Below are 12,186 nucleotides of genomic sequence, written 5' to 3'. Positions count from 1 at the left end.
AGTCACGTGGTATGGCCCCCGACCCTGTGCCCTGGAGTGGGGCCATGCTGCGGCTTCCAGGAGCTGCATGGTGTGACCCCCAGACTCCGCTCCCCAGCAGGAGCTGGCAGGCTGGCTTTAAACAGCTTGCGGGCCATAGTTTGCCCACCCTTGTCCTAATGTGTTAGTACATTTTATTTATATCATAATCCAGATGCCTCAACAGTGGATTATTTTTTAAAAAATGAAATGAAAAAGTAACTGAAAGTTCTCTTCAGGATAACTAAATTGTGACAAAAGCGTGCTCCCATTTTCCCCTTTTTTCATAGTCATTTATCCTTTTTGCTAAGAATGTCAATTTTTACTGTCAGGAAACAATGAACAAATTAAATGATGCACCTGCGTGGAAGTGAAATTAACTGCTTAGCACCATACTTACAACTCCAACGGGAAAGGCTAAAACAGCCATCATCCAGTCGCGGAGGGAAATGAGCTTTTTTAACTGTCTTTCTTGTTCTTGGCTGTCACTTCCTTTGGTGAGAAGACTGGAGAGATCAGTCAATACGCAGATCCCAAAAAAGACAGCCTGGATAACCTGCATGGAAATAAAATCCAATTTTGAAGACTATAGATACACAAATCTTCAGATGCAATAGAGATACAGATAAAGACTCTGATTCAGCCAAGCACTTAAGTGCGTTTTTAAAATTAAGTACATGTTTCACTGAATCAGGACCCTAGAGATGGAGCATAGTGCTGGACAGTCAGCAAGAAAGTCCTCAAGTCAAATCAGCTCCGACAGTGACTTGTGTCACTTTGGGAAAGTCACTTAACCTCTCAATGTTACCAGTCCATAAAATGTGGATGATAGTATTTACTCAACAGGAGATTCCAATATGAGGATTATTAGTTCATGTTTATACAGTGTTATGTAATAGCTAAGCATTATTATATTCAATGGGAAAAAATTACTTAGGCCCAGATCCTGCAAAGTATAATTAAATATGTGCACAAGTCTTGGCAGAATAGGGACCTTAGAAAACCCTATAAGGATGATAGTGGATATGAACTTGCAATATGGAAGAAAAAAACAAAAACCAAAAAACAAGTGAGACAACAATATATTTCTGGACTCTATGATACCAGACAGAGGGAATTCAGAAAAATACAACATAAATGATTCAATGGTTGGAGGGACTGATTTACAAGTAAGGGGTCAGTTGTTAGGATTCAACAAGAAAAAATTATTTCTACCCCAAGAATCCTTCCCTCCATTTTTTCTCTACTTGGCTATCTTACCTGAGCTGTTTGGTGATGATGTTGCAGAAGGCCAGAAGCTCAATTTTTTCACTACTGGCGGTAAATTGGCAAACTGCCCACTGAGCATCCTGTGTCATCACCACACTAAAGGAACAGCTTGTGTTCCTGCTGCTGCCACAGCTCCCTCTCCACATACTGTAGATGCACACATTTCTCTTAAAAACTAGTGTAGAACATAGATCAAGCAACATTCCAAAACATGCACTGATGATGCCAGCCATGACACATGACAAGTTGTTACAGTTAGGAATTTTTTAAAAAGTTCTTTGGGGAAACTCTCCACTTCTATTTAAAACTCAAAAAACCGAAACATTTCAATTCTAAAAATAAGATTTTGGGTCCCCAAAACCCCATGATGCTAATGCATTTTTTCTAATTTGCTTCTTTGAAACCAGCATTTAATCAAAAATAATCCCCCCACCAATCAGATGGCCTACTTGTACAGAAAGATTATAAGCGCTAAAAGTGTTTTACCTTGGCCAAATGATGACCAAAGAGATAGGCTAACCATCTACAATTTACTCAAGGGTATAAGTATCAAGGAAGGAAAAGGTCCCATTAACGGAGGTCTAGAGAAGTATAACTACAAATAACAAGATGAATCTGAGTGTAAGAAAATTTAGGCCAAGTGACAGGAAATATTTCCTAACAGTGAAATCTATTAGACCATGGAATAGTCTCCCAGAGGAAGTGGTGGAAGCCTTATTGCTTGAGTCATTCAACGTTAGATTGGACAAAACATTCAAGAATATACTGTAGGGACCAATATTGCACTGGCAGAGTTTGGATGAGTGACCTAATAGGTTGTTTGCAAATCTAACTATGACTTCCTGAAATGAGATCTAGCTAAAGTAACATAGCCTGAAAGACCTGCACTTTCGAAGGGAACTGAAATTGTACATTTCCTAATCAATCATAAACTGAGCTGCTTCTTTAAGTTATTCTGCTATGAGGACAAAGTTACATGGGGGAAATGTAATGCTATTATACTGTATAGTGATGAATTTGTGAAAATACTGAAGGGAAGGAAGCTATCCATAGGTTGCAAAGTTGTGGTATGAGAGATAATGTATAACAACTAACAATGAAAACTACAGAAAAACATAAGTGGGGTGGGAAAATATATTTTCTGACAGAGAGTTACTGAACAGAGCCAGGAATAAATACTTTAGAGTTTAGGGAGGAAACTTCCCTGGCTCCCCCATACAAATAACACACATAGCTATAGCTACTCACTTTCTTCCCTACATACAATGCATCCGAAGTGCTATATTGACAACTGCCCTCTTGTCCAACATTGGGGATTGAACTGGAAACCTCCAGAGCTGAAAACATGAGTCTCTACAGCATGAATTAGCGTATCATTCTCTGTAGGTGGGGAATATAACCAATTTATATCCTCTGGGATCAAGCACAGGAGATGCATGACACATACAGACTAGTGGGTTACGCTATGAAACAAGTTTTAAGGGCCCTTCAGTGTAAATTCTCTATAGTAGTTTAGAAGTTACAAATATATAACAAAGGAGGCCATGATATTTCTTCCTAAACAATGTCCACTGAAATACCTTGATGTTATCACAGATTAAAGAAGATATTTTCAGAACAGAGTCCAGCTTTCAAAAACCTAGCCATAATGCTAAGTGGAGCAGCCACAAAACAGTAAAGGAAGAATATATGTTTTATTTTTCTGGAAATTCAAGTAATAAATTGTGAGAATCCACCAGAAACAGCCCTCTTAAGCTAAATATTGCTGTGACACATGGCCAGAAAGGGTTAAACAGCCTGCAGAATAAATAACCCTCAAAAGACACGTGTGGAGATAATGTTTGTGTTTTTGCGTATTACATATGTATGAGTAGAGTCAACAATTTAATCAACAGTCCCTGTCTATTCTGTATTCTGATCATTCAGAGGTCAAAAGAACATCCAATCATTTAAATGAATTGTAAACATGGGATATCTCTGTATTCATCTCTCTTTGAAACGTATAGCAAATAATCTGTGAATGGTGGAGGAATAAGCAAATTGCCCTATGTTAATTTGTGTAACTAATTACTGGTGATGTTTAGAAAGCAAAAGTCTATTGTTTACCCAGGACTGTGTGGTCAAGTGGATGCTAGAACACTGTATAAAAAGACCCTTGGGTCCTGATCCTGTTCATCTCAGATCTGCTTAAGATTCATCAGGGGAAGTTTGAGTCACAAGACTGAGGTCCCAGTTCTGCTGATACGCTTTGAATATGCTATTTGGACATTGGACCATAACCTATGAACTATATCTGAAAGAACTCTTTGCCATTACAAAGATCACCATCTATGCTATGAATCTGAACCTCAGTTAATTGAACCTCAATTAATTGAACTCATGTCTGTATGTATATTGATCTTTTAACCATATTCTCTCTCTTATATTATACATATATATAAAAATTTTAGTTTAGTTAATAAGAATTGGCTGCAAGATCTGCAACATTCATTTACCTGGGAGGTAATGTGTCCAATCCTTTGGGATTGGTAAAACCTTTTCTTTTATATGATAAAATTAGATTTTCAGAAATCATCATATTTGACTTAGGTACCTGGAGGTACTATATCCCCAACCACGGCACCATGGAGGCCTGAGGCTGGATCACTTTAAGGGAACTGTGCTGTCTGGACTTCTGAGTAACCAGTGAGGTAATAAAGATGCTGTTTTATGCTGCCTTGATAAATCTTATTGGAATATTCACTAGCTTTATGGGGATTGTCTGCCCCATTTTTTGCAGTTCATGCTAATTGAATGAGCACAGCTGGCTCCCCACTAGGATCCCGGTCACAACTGCAAAATGCAGGCAAACTATTTTTTTTTTTTGATTTGCAAGTCTGGGTCTCATCCATGTAGAAAGAGATACTGGTAGCCTATGAACAAAGTTTGAAGAGAGCACAGATTTACACAAAGAAATAAATACAGGTCCATTACGTAGAACAATAATGCAGTAGTAATCAAGAAACAAAACTAAGGAACTGATATAATGAATGAAATCACCTTTCTACATTCCAGAAATGGCCCTGGTTATGCATAAAATTAACACACCTTTTCATGTAATACTACCTCCCAGTTTACTTACAGGTAAGTTTCCAGTGCAAAAGGTGGCGAATGTATTCATGAGGGATTCATAATTATATGGCTATAGTTCACTGTTCTGCGAATGTAATTCATATCTCCAAACTTTTAGGCATTCCATCAGCAATTCCCAGATATTGTCAGTATCTGAACAAGTTGTCCCTTGAAGGCAGCCTTATATGAATTTGTAATTACTCTCTCTGCTGAGACAAGCAGCCTGAAACACCACCACCAAATTTTAGCTCTACCAGCATGCAAAAACAAAAATTGCTGGTATCTATCCGACCAGACAAATTACACTTTTTATAGTTTGCCAAATCCATGGTCTGATTTTGTATTGGGAAAAGAAAAACGGAGTATGATTTATTACCTCAGATTATCTGTTACATTCGTCACCTCCTAGCACTGTTGTTTTTATTCTTTCAAGCTTTTGACATGATGGATCAGTAAAATAATCTGGGGTTGTAAATATATATTATGCTTGAGCAGTTGCATGGTAGTGTGATTTAAGACACATTGAAGTAATTTAGGCCAGACTATTTGTCTGTTTGGCTACTGTAAGTGTGATTGATTGGAATCAGTGTATTGGGACCATACTTATTTTAGCATCTATATATACATGGGAATGTGAATTATAACAGCAAAACCCTCCAAAGTTCAAATATCCTGAGCACGTTCCAGTAAGTCATGGGTAATGAAGTGGTTTTGATATCAGGCTGCTCTGTGTTTACAGAAGGCATCCTAGGACGGCAATTGTTTGCTAGGGCTGTTACCACTCTTGGCTAACTCAAGCTATTGATTATTCTTCTCCACAGCTACTGATTCCTCCACTATTTCCTGTGTCCACATGATTGTTCCATTCTTCTCAGCTCATTTTCCATCTCTGTCCCTTTGATAACTTGGGGAACAAACAAACTAAGGAATGCATGCTTGAGTGCTATATTGCAGGATGGTACTGAGACTACTAGAAACATGAACTACAGCACAGACAAATACATGGTGTTCTTGGACAATAAATATATGAAATTAAATAAAACTTAGAAAGAAAGAAAATGATGATGAAAATGTAAGCATGAACTCACAAAATTTTATTTAAATATATGTCAAACAACAGTTCACTAGTACTAAATTTTTCAGGAGAAAGGCCTTCTTGAACTGCCATACATGTAGGTATGAGCCTATATTTCCTCTTCTGGTATTTGCCCTAGAAGGGCCATATTGACTGAGTTGCTTTTTCCACAACAAGGCCATTGGTCAGTGTTCAGTCGCCATGTTGATGGCATTGGTCATGCCAAAGCCCTTAACAGGGAGGACGGCATGAAGGTTGCCATTTTCCTCCCATTTGTCATCATCTTGGATGACAACTTGAGCATTGACCTTTGATGTTGGATTTTTCAATTTTCAAACAAAAGAAGAATACCATTCAACACATAATTAAGTAAACTTACAGGGATTCAAAAACTTACAAAAAATATTGGAAATTACTTGGAGTCACCTTCCTCTAACCTGCAAGGAATGGGGAAGAAGCCTTGTTAATTAAGAGCCAGAGATGAAAGAGCAGCAGCATTCTAGTTAATCTGCTGAGTAGTTAATGTTGCACTGTTAAAGCAGAGCCCATTTGGGGATGGGGGCCAATGCTCCTCCACACAGGTTGGAGGTCCCAAGAGGTGTTTTGGATTATTTATTATTTATTATTTTTTATTTGTTTTCAGTAGGTCCCACAATGTGGCAGGTGCTTTTACAACACAAAACAGTGTGATGTCTTGGGTCTCAAACCCAGGCCTGGCGGGGGGAGAGGGGGAGGAGCTATCCCCCATACAACTGCCGCATCTTGCCCTCCACCTAATGCCTGCTGAAACCCAGTGGGCTGAGAAGCTACTAGGACTATATCCCCAAACAAGGCATCATCCACAGAAGCTCTGATTGGAGGATCACCTGGCTCCACTGATAGGTCCAATTATGTATTTATGCCAGGAGGTGACATGGGAAGTTTGTCTGAGCAACAAGGGGGTTTCTTGCTGTGTCTGAATTGGATCCTGCTTGTGCCTGTCCCCCTGCACCCAACCCTGATCCTGATTCCTGCTCTGCTCCTACCTCACCCCTGCCTTTGTTACTGTTCCCACCATGGTCTTGCTCTGTGCTTGACTCTCCTCCAATCTTCAGTTACCAGTCCTGGCTCTCACTCGGGCCTTCGATTTCTGACCCTGGGGCTCTGGCTTTTGGCATCTGACATCAGCTTTGATTCCTGGCTCTAACTCTGGCTTGATGCCTGGCTCTGGTAGTTGACTCTGCTGCTGATCCTTGGCTTTGTTTCCCAACTTGGATGCCTGCTCTGCCCACTAGACCTGACTGCTGCTCTACTAGGACATACCACCTACACTTGGTCCATAACACACAGTACCTTCCCTTAAAAGAGAGTGTGGGGGGTAGGGGGGCAAAGGAGACTAAATGCCAAACCCATTTCTTTGTTTTAGAGTTTTTGTTGGAATGCTCAGAGACACCTCAATGCAAACACACACATGCATATTCCTAATTTAAATCCCAACAATAACTTTGAATTTATTTTTGCCTGTAGAGCTGGTAGAGAGATATGTATTGTGTTTATTTTTTATGGAAGGTGCACAAATGCTACAGTGATGGTCAGCCTTATAAAAATCTGGAACGCTGTCACTACCCTCATCCTATCCTGTGATTCCTCTCCTAGTCTATACACTGTAATGCACAAGTGTGGACAAGGCTCCCATAATAAGAATGTGACACACAGGATGCAGAAAGAGAGACTCAACTTTATTTCCTGGATTTAGTCACATCACATGAGACAGAGTGATAAGACAGTAATAATTCCACATTACTTGACACAGGTCATCATCCACTGGCTCCTTTCACCCTTTTCCTCCACCTTTTGCACAATTGTGCCAATCTGGCTCACTGAAATCTAATGGGGTTTCCTCAGGGTAATTGAGAGCACGATTTTAAACCAATGAGACTGCAAAGAATCTGGCACGCAGTGCTCATGAATGAGAAGGAAAGAACCCAGATTGACACTCAGGCTTTGATTTTTTTAAGGTATTTAGGGTCTTGCTCCACTCTGTGTTGCAAGGGCTACATGGCTTAGAAAGCTAAGTCCTTTCAAAAATTATTTAGGCACACAGGAGCTTAAGTCTCATTGAAAGTCAGTGAAACTTGGGCTCCTAAGTGCCTAAATCACTTCTGAAAATGGGACTTTGCCATCTAAGTTATATAGCAGGGGTCAGCAACCTTTCAGAAGCAGTGTGTTAAGTCTTCATTTATTCACTCTAATTTAAGGTTTCACATGCCAGTAATACATTTTAATGTTTTTTAGAAGGTCTCTCTCTATAAGTCTATATATTATATAACTAAACTAGTGTAATATTGTAAAATAAACAAGGTTTTCAAAATGTTTAAGAAGCTTCATTAAATTAAAATGTTGATTTACGCCGCCGGACCGCTCAGCCCACTGCTGATCTGGGGTTCTGTTCACTTAGGCCAGCAGTGGGCTGAGCAAGGCGTGCGGCCAGGACCCCAGCTGGCAAGGGTCTGCAGCCAGAACCCCAGACCAGCAGTGGGCTGTGTGGGACCAGTGGCTGGAACCCCAGACTGGCAGTGGACTGAGCGGCTCAGTCCACTGCCGCTCAGGGGTTCCATCCACTGGCTCCTGCCAGCCGGGATCCCGGCTGCCAGATCCACTCAGCCCGCTGCCAGCCTGGGGTCCCGGCCCTCCCCACGTACAGTGGGTACCTACCTTCTCCCTGGTTCTGGCCCATTCTCTTCTTCTCTCTGCACTGAGCTGAGGGTGGGAGTGCACTGAGCATAGGGCTGGGGGTGAAGGATCAGGCCAGGAGCTAGAATGAGGGAAGGTGCTCAGGGTTGGGGCAGGAGGTTTGGGTGTGGGGCACATACCTGGGCGGGGCACATACCTGGGCAGCTCCCATTTTATGCAAGGAGTGCAGTTGGGAATGTGGGTGTATGTGTGCAGGAGCTCCTGTTTGGTGCTCAGGGTGGGGATGTGGCAGGTGCATGGAGTGTGGGGGGTCTGGGGATGTGGCTGGGTGCAAGAGTCAGGGCAGAGGGCTGGAGTCAGGGCTGGGGGCTGGGTTTGTGGGGGAGTGCAGGTGTCAGGGCAGAGGGGAGGCTGGGTATGTGTGGGAGTGCCAGAGTCAGGGCTACGGTTGTGGGAGGGGGGGAATGAAGGAGTCAAGAAGAGGGCTGGGTGTGTATGAGGGAGGTACAGGAGGCTCAGGGCAGGGGTGGGGTGTGTGTTTCTGGGGGGGTCAGGGGAGAAGGCTGGCTGACTGCCCCCCTAAGGACTCCCAATCCCCCTGCTCCTTGTCCCCTGACTACCCCCTCCTGGGACCCCTGCCCCCAACTGCCCCCCAGGACCCCACCCCCTATCTAAACCTCCTTATTCCTTGTCCCCTGACTGGACCCTACCCCCTACCTGTCCCCTGACTGCCCCACCCTTATCCACACCCCCAATGCCCACCAGACCCCCGGAATCCATGCCTATCCAACCACTCCCGCCCCCTGACAGGACCCCCAGAACTACTGACTCATCCAACCCCCAGCTCCTTGTCCCCTGACACCCCCTCCAAGACCCCCCCCACCTAACTCCGTCCATGCTCCTGTCGCCCTGACTGCCTTGACCCCTATCCACCCCCTGCCTCCTGACAGACCCCGGGACTCCCATGCCCCATCCATTCCCCCTGCCCCTGACTGCCCCCTCCAGAGACCTCTCCCCTATCACTTGCCCAGGATCCCACCCCCACCCACCCACCTGCCTCTGTCCCCTGACTGCCCCCACCCCTTATCCAACCCCCAGCCCTGAACCCCTTACCATGAAGCTCCCTGCAGAGCCAGACACGCTGCCCTGCGGGAGCATACAGCCTTGCCCCTCAGAGCACTGTGCGTGTGGCGGCAGGGCTCCGGGTGAGCGGGGAGCGTTTCTGCCTCGCCGCAATGCCTAACACTGTCTCGTGAGAGCACGCAGCCCCGGCCCCCAGAGCGCTGCATGCGCAGTGGCAGGACTCCAGAGGAGGAGTGAAGGCAGAGGAAGGGCAAGCAGCTTGCTGCGCATGGCCTGGCGCTCCGGTCTGGGAGCGCGGACCCTGTGGCTTGCCGTGCCGGGAGAGTGGGGCCATTTGCCCACCCCATGTGCACGGCTGTGCTTCTGCTCCCTGCCCCTGCAGGGGGAGCGGAGGGCAGAGGAGAGTTGGCCAGGCTGGGCAGGATTTTTAATGGCATGCTGGAGTCCCGCAGGCCCCAACGTGCTATTAAAAATTGGCTCGTGCGCCGTCTTTGGCACGCGTGCCATAGATTGCCGACATCTGTTATATAGGCTTCTCTTTCTTTAACCGTGAAGCTATAGAGTCATTCTCATGCTCTGTGCTGCCTCCCTCTCTCTGGTTCTCTGTCTTAAATAGTCACTTGGGCCAGAGAGAGACAGAGTACAAGCATGAGAAATACTCAAATAGCTCTATAGCACCTGATGGTCAGAGAACTCACCCAGGATGTGGGAAACACCAGGTCCAATCCAGTCTCCCTGCCCCAATTATTCGTTATTTATCGTGACTGCAACAACATCAACAGGAAAGACTGAGCGAGCCTCACATCAGATCATCCCATAGCCAACTGGTTGGAGCACTCTTTGGAGACGTGGCAGATTGCAGTTCAAATCTCTTTGCCCCCTCACATGGGGCAGGCAGTTGAACCGGGGGTCTCCCAAACCCAGGTGGATTAGCCCTAACTACAAGGGTAAAAGCTCTGAGGGAAGTCCTTCTCCTCCCCACTTCCCCAACTGTTGTATGTGTGAATTCACCCGAGGGGCCCAATCTGGTAAATGGCTTCCGAGCGTGCCTATTGGATCAGGCCCTGCATGAGCCTTAGGTGGCCAAAAGCCTTTCTTCCCCAGGTTGTGAACTGCTCCATGGCTTAGGCAGGAGATAGGCATCCACTTAAAATGAGGCAGCAATGCACATGTCCAGGGCAGAAACATAGGCGCTAAGGAAATTTTTACTGCAAAAACTTAGATGCCAAGTGAGTTTTGGTGCTTACAGGATTTGGTGTGGGATGCTGGGGTTGTATATTGCAATGTTGCTGAAACCACGATCCCAATGCCTAAAATAAGGAGTTAGGTGCCTACTTTTGTGCATTTAGGCCTTAGTCGTAAACATTATTCTGCCTTACCAGAGTTCACTACCTCTCAAGAATCATGTTGGATATGTTATGACACACTTACCAGAGAGGCTGTGTGGTTGTACTAATGTAGTTTTAAAAGCAGTTTCCATAACATTGTTAATATTTTTTTTCAAAACCTATAAAGTTCTTTGATGCTATGGACAGGACTTGAGTTAGGTAAACTGTCAAAAATCCTTAGAAATCCAGTATTTTTGTGGGGGAGGGCGTTAATAATGCATTTAATATACTCATTCTCATCTGTAAATAAAACACAAGAAAAAAATTAATGGCCAAAAATTAATGTTAACTGATAAAAACCAATAGCTATGTAACTATTGAAAACCTGACGTCAAAGTGTTATGTCTCAGCTGTTTTACATAGATGGCATTTCCAGCATGATCTCAACATGACAGAAGTATATGCCATCTGGTTCAGAAGTGCTAACAGCCTGGAATCTTCTACTATGTAGCACATGAAGAGATGGAATGGACAAAATACAGTATATCACAGCAATATAAATAAGAATTTGACCAGATGCTGAGAATGAAGAGTACTACATATTCTGAAATCATTGCAATTATTTTTACTTGTATCACTGCCCCCAGACACACATATTCCAACCTCTCATCTTCAGAAAAATAGTTTTCTTGGGTGGGTTTTGCTTTTTTCGAGTTTAGATTTGTCTCCTTCTATTTTCCCCCATCTAATATATCTAGGTAACATGAATTTCACTTGTAGAAGCATTTAAGAAACTACAATTCAATTTTCATCTTTATTTTTTATTTTAAGTAGCTTTGACTACATTCATTTTGTAATAATCCCCATTCCCCCCCTTGCTTTCTTGCACTAAACGTACAAAAGCTGCCATACTACCTACCATATCCTGTTTATAAAACAGTACAATTTAATTAAACTTATATCATCCAGTCAGCAAATGTTAAATATAGTTTATTCAGAGCGTATTTTGATATTATCAGATTACACCTTTTATGTTTTTCTTTGCTAAAACTTAATCTTATTAGTATTATACTCTGCACAGAAAGTTATGCCATTATTTTGGCTTAAATGCTAATTTTACACACTTCAGGAGGATTGGTAGTGTCTTCTCAGTAGTGCTCAGCAATCAGCAGGAAAGGCAGCATGCTAGGCAGTGTTTGGAATAGATAGTTAAGCAGGGTAAAAAGTCTTGCATTGCAGCTGTCTGTACTAAACAGAGCTTCAGTATAAGGTTTCTGATAGCTGGAAAGTCCTTAAAACCTGACAAGTAAACTATTTATTTCCCAAAATAAATAAATTTGATTAAAGAGTAATCTTCCCAGACTGACTGGTAGGATCCATCCCCAACAGACACACAGAAAGTTCAATTTAAGTGTCCTAATGTTTTGGAAAGTTTTGCAACTGATCTGCTTTTTGACTATTTAAAAAACCCTATCTAAAAGCCACCAGATGTAGATCATTTTGGTAGAGCAGACTTGAAAATATATATTTTTTTTTTAAAAAGTGAGGAGAATGATTAAATGTGTTGGTTTAAAAAAGATCAATAAGGAAACAGCTACTTTTTAACTGGTGACTCATCAATCCTGGATG

The 12,186-nt window shown here is 43.0% G+C and overlaps 1 protein-coding gene across 8 annotated transcripts in view; it reads right to left on the bottom strand.

The window, feature by feature from the left end:
• Positions 1-12,186, bottom strand: part of AIG1 (androgen induced 1) — a 195,291-nt gene that overhangs the window by 131,761 nt on the left and 51,344 nt on the right. For 7 of the 8 annotated variants that reach the window (XR_004375661.2, XM_032794954.2, XM_032794936.2 and 4 more), the window contains exon 2: positions 419-574. The exons of the other annotated variant lie outside the window; for it this stretch is intronic. Coding sequence is in view for 6 of the 7 variants with exons in the window: in XM_032794954.2 (XP_032650845.1) it covers positions 419-574 (156 nt within the window). In the remaining variant the exon portion in view is untranslated. The remainder of the gene's footprint in view (positions 1-418; positions 575-12,186) is intronic. 8 annotated transcript variants of the gene reach the window in all.

Source organism: Chelonoidis abingdonii, chromosome 3 (genome assembly GCF_003597395.2).
Source record: "Chelonoidis abingdonii isolate Lonesome George chromosome 3, CheloAbing_2.0, whole genome shotgun sequence".
Taxonomy (NCBI): domain Eukaryota; kingdom Metazoa; phylum Chordata; order Testudines; family Testudinidae; genus Chelonoidis; species Chelonoidis abingdonii.
Note: the sequence above shows the minus strand (reverse complement) of the source record. Positions and strands in the feature narration are given on the sequence as shown.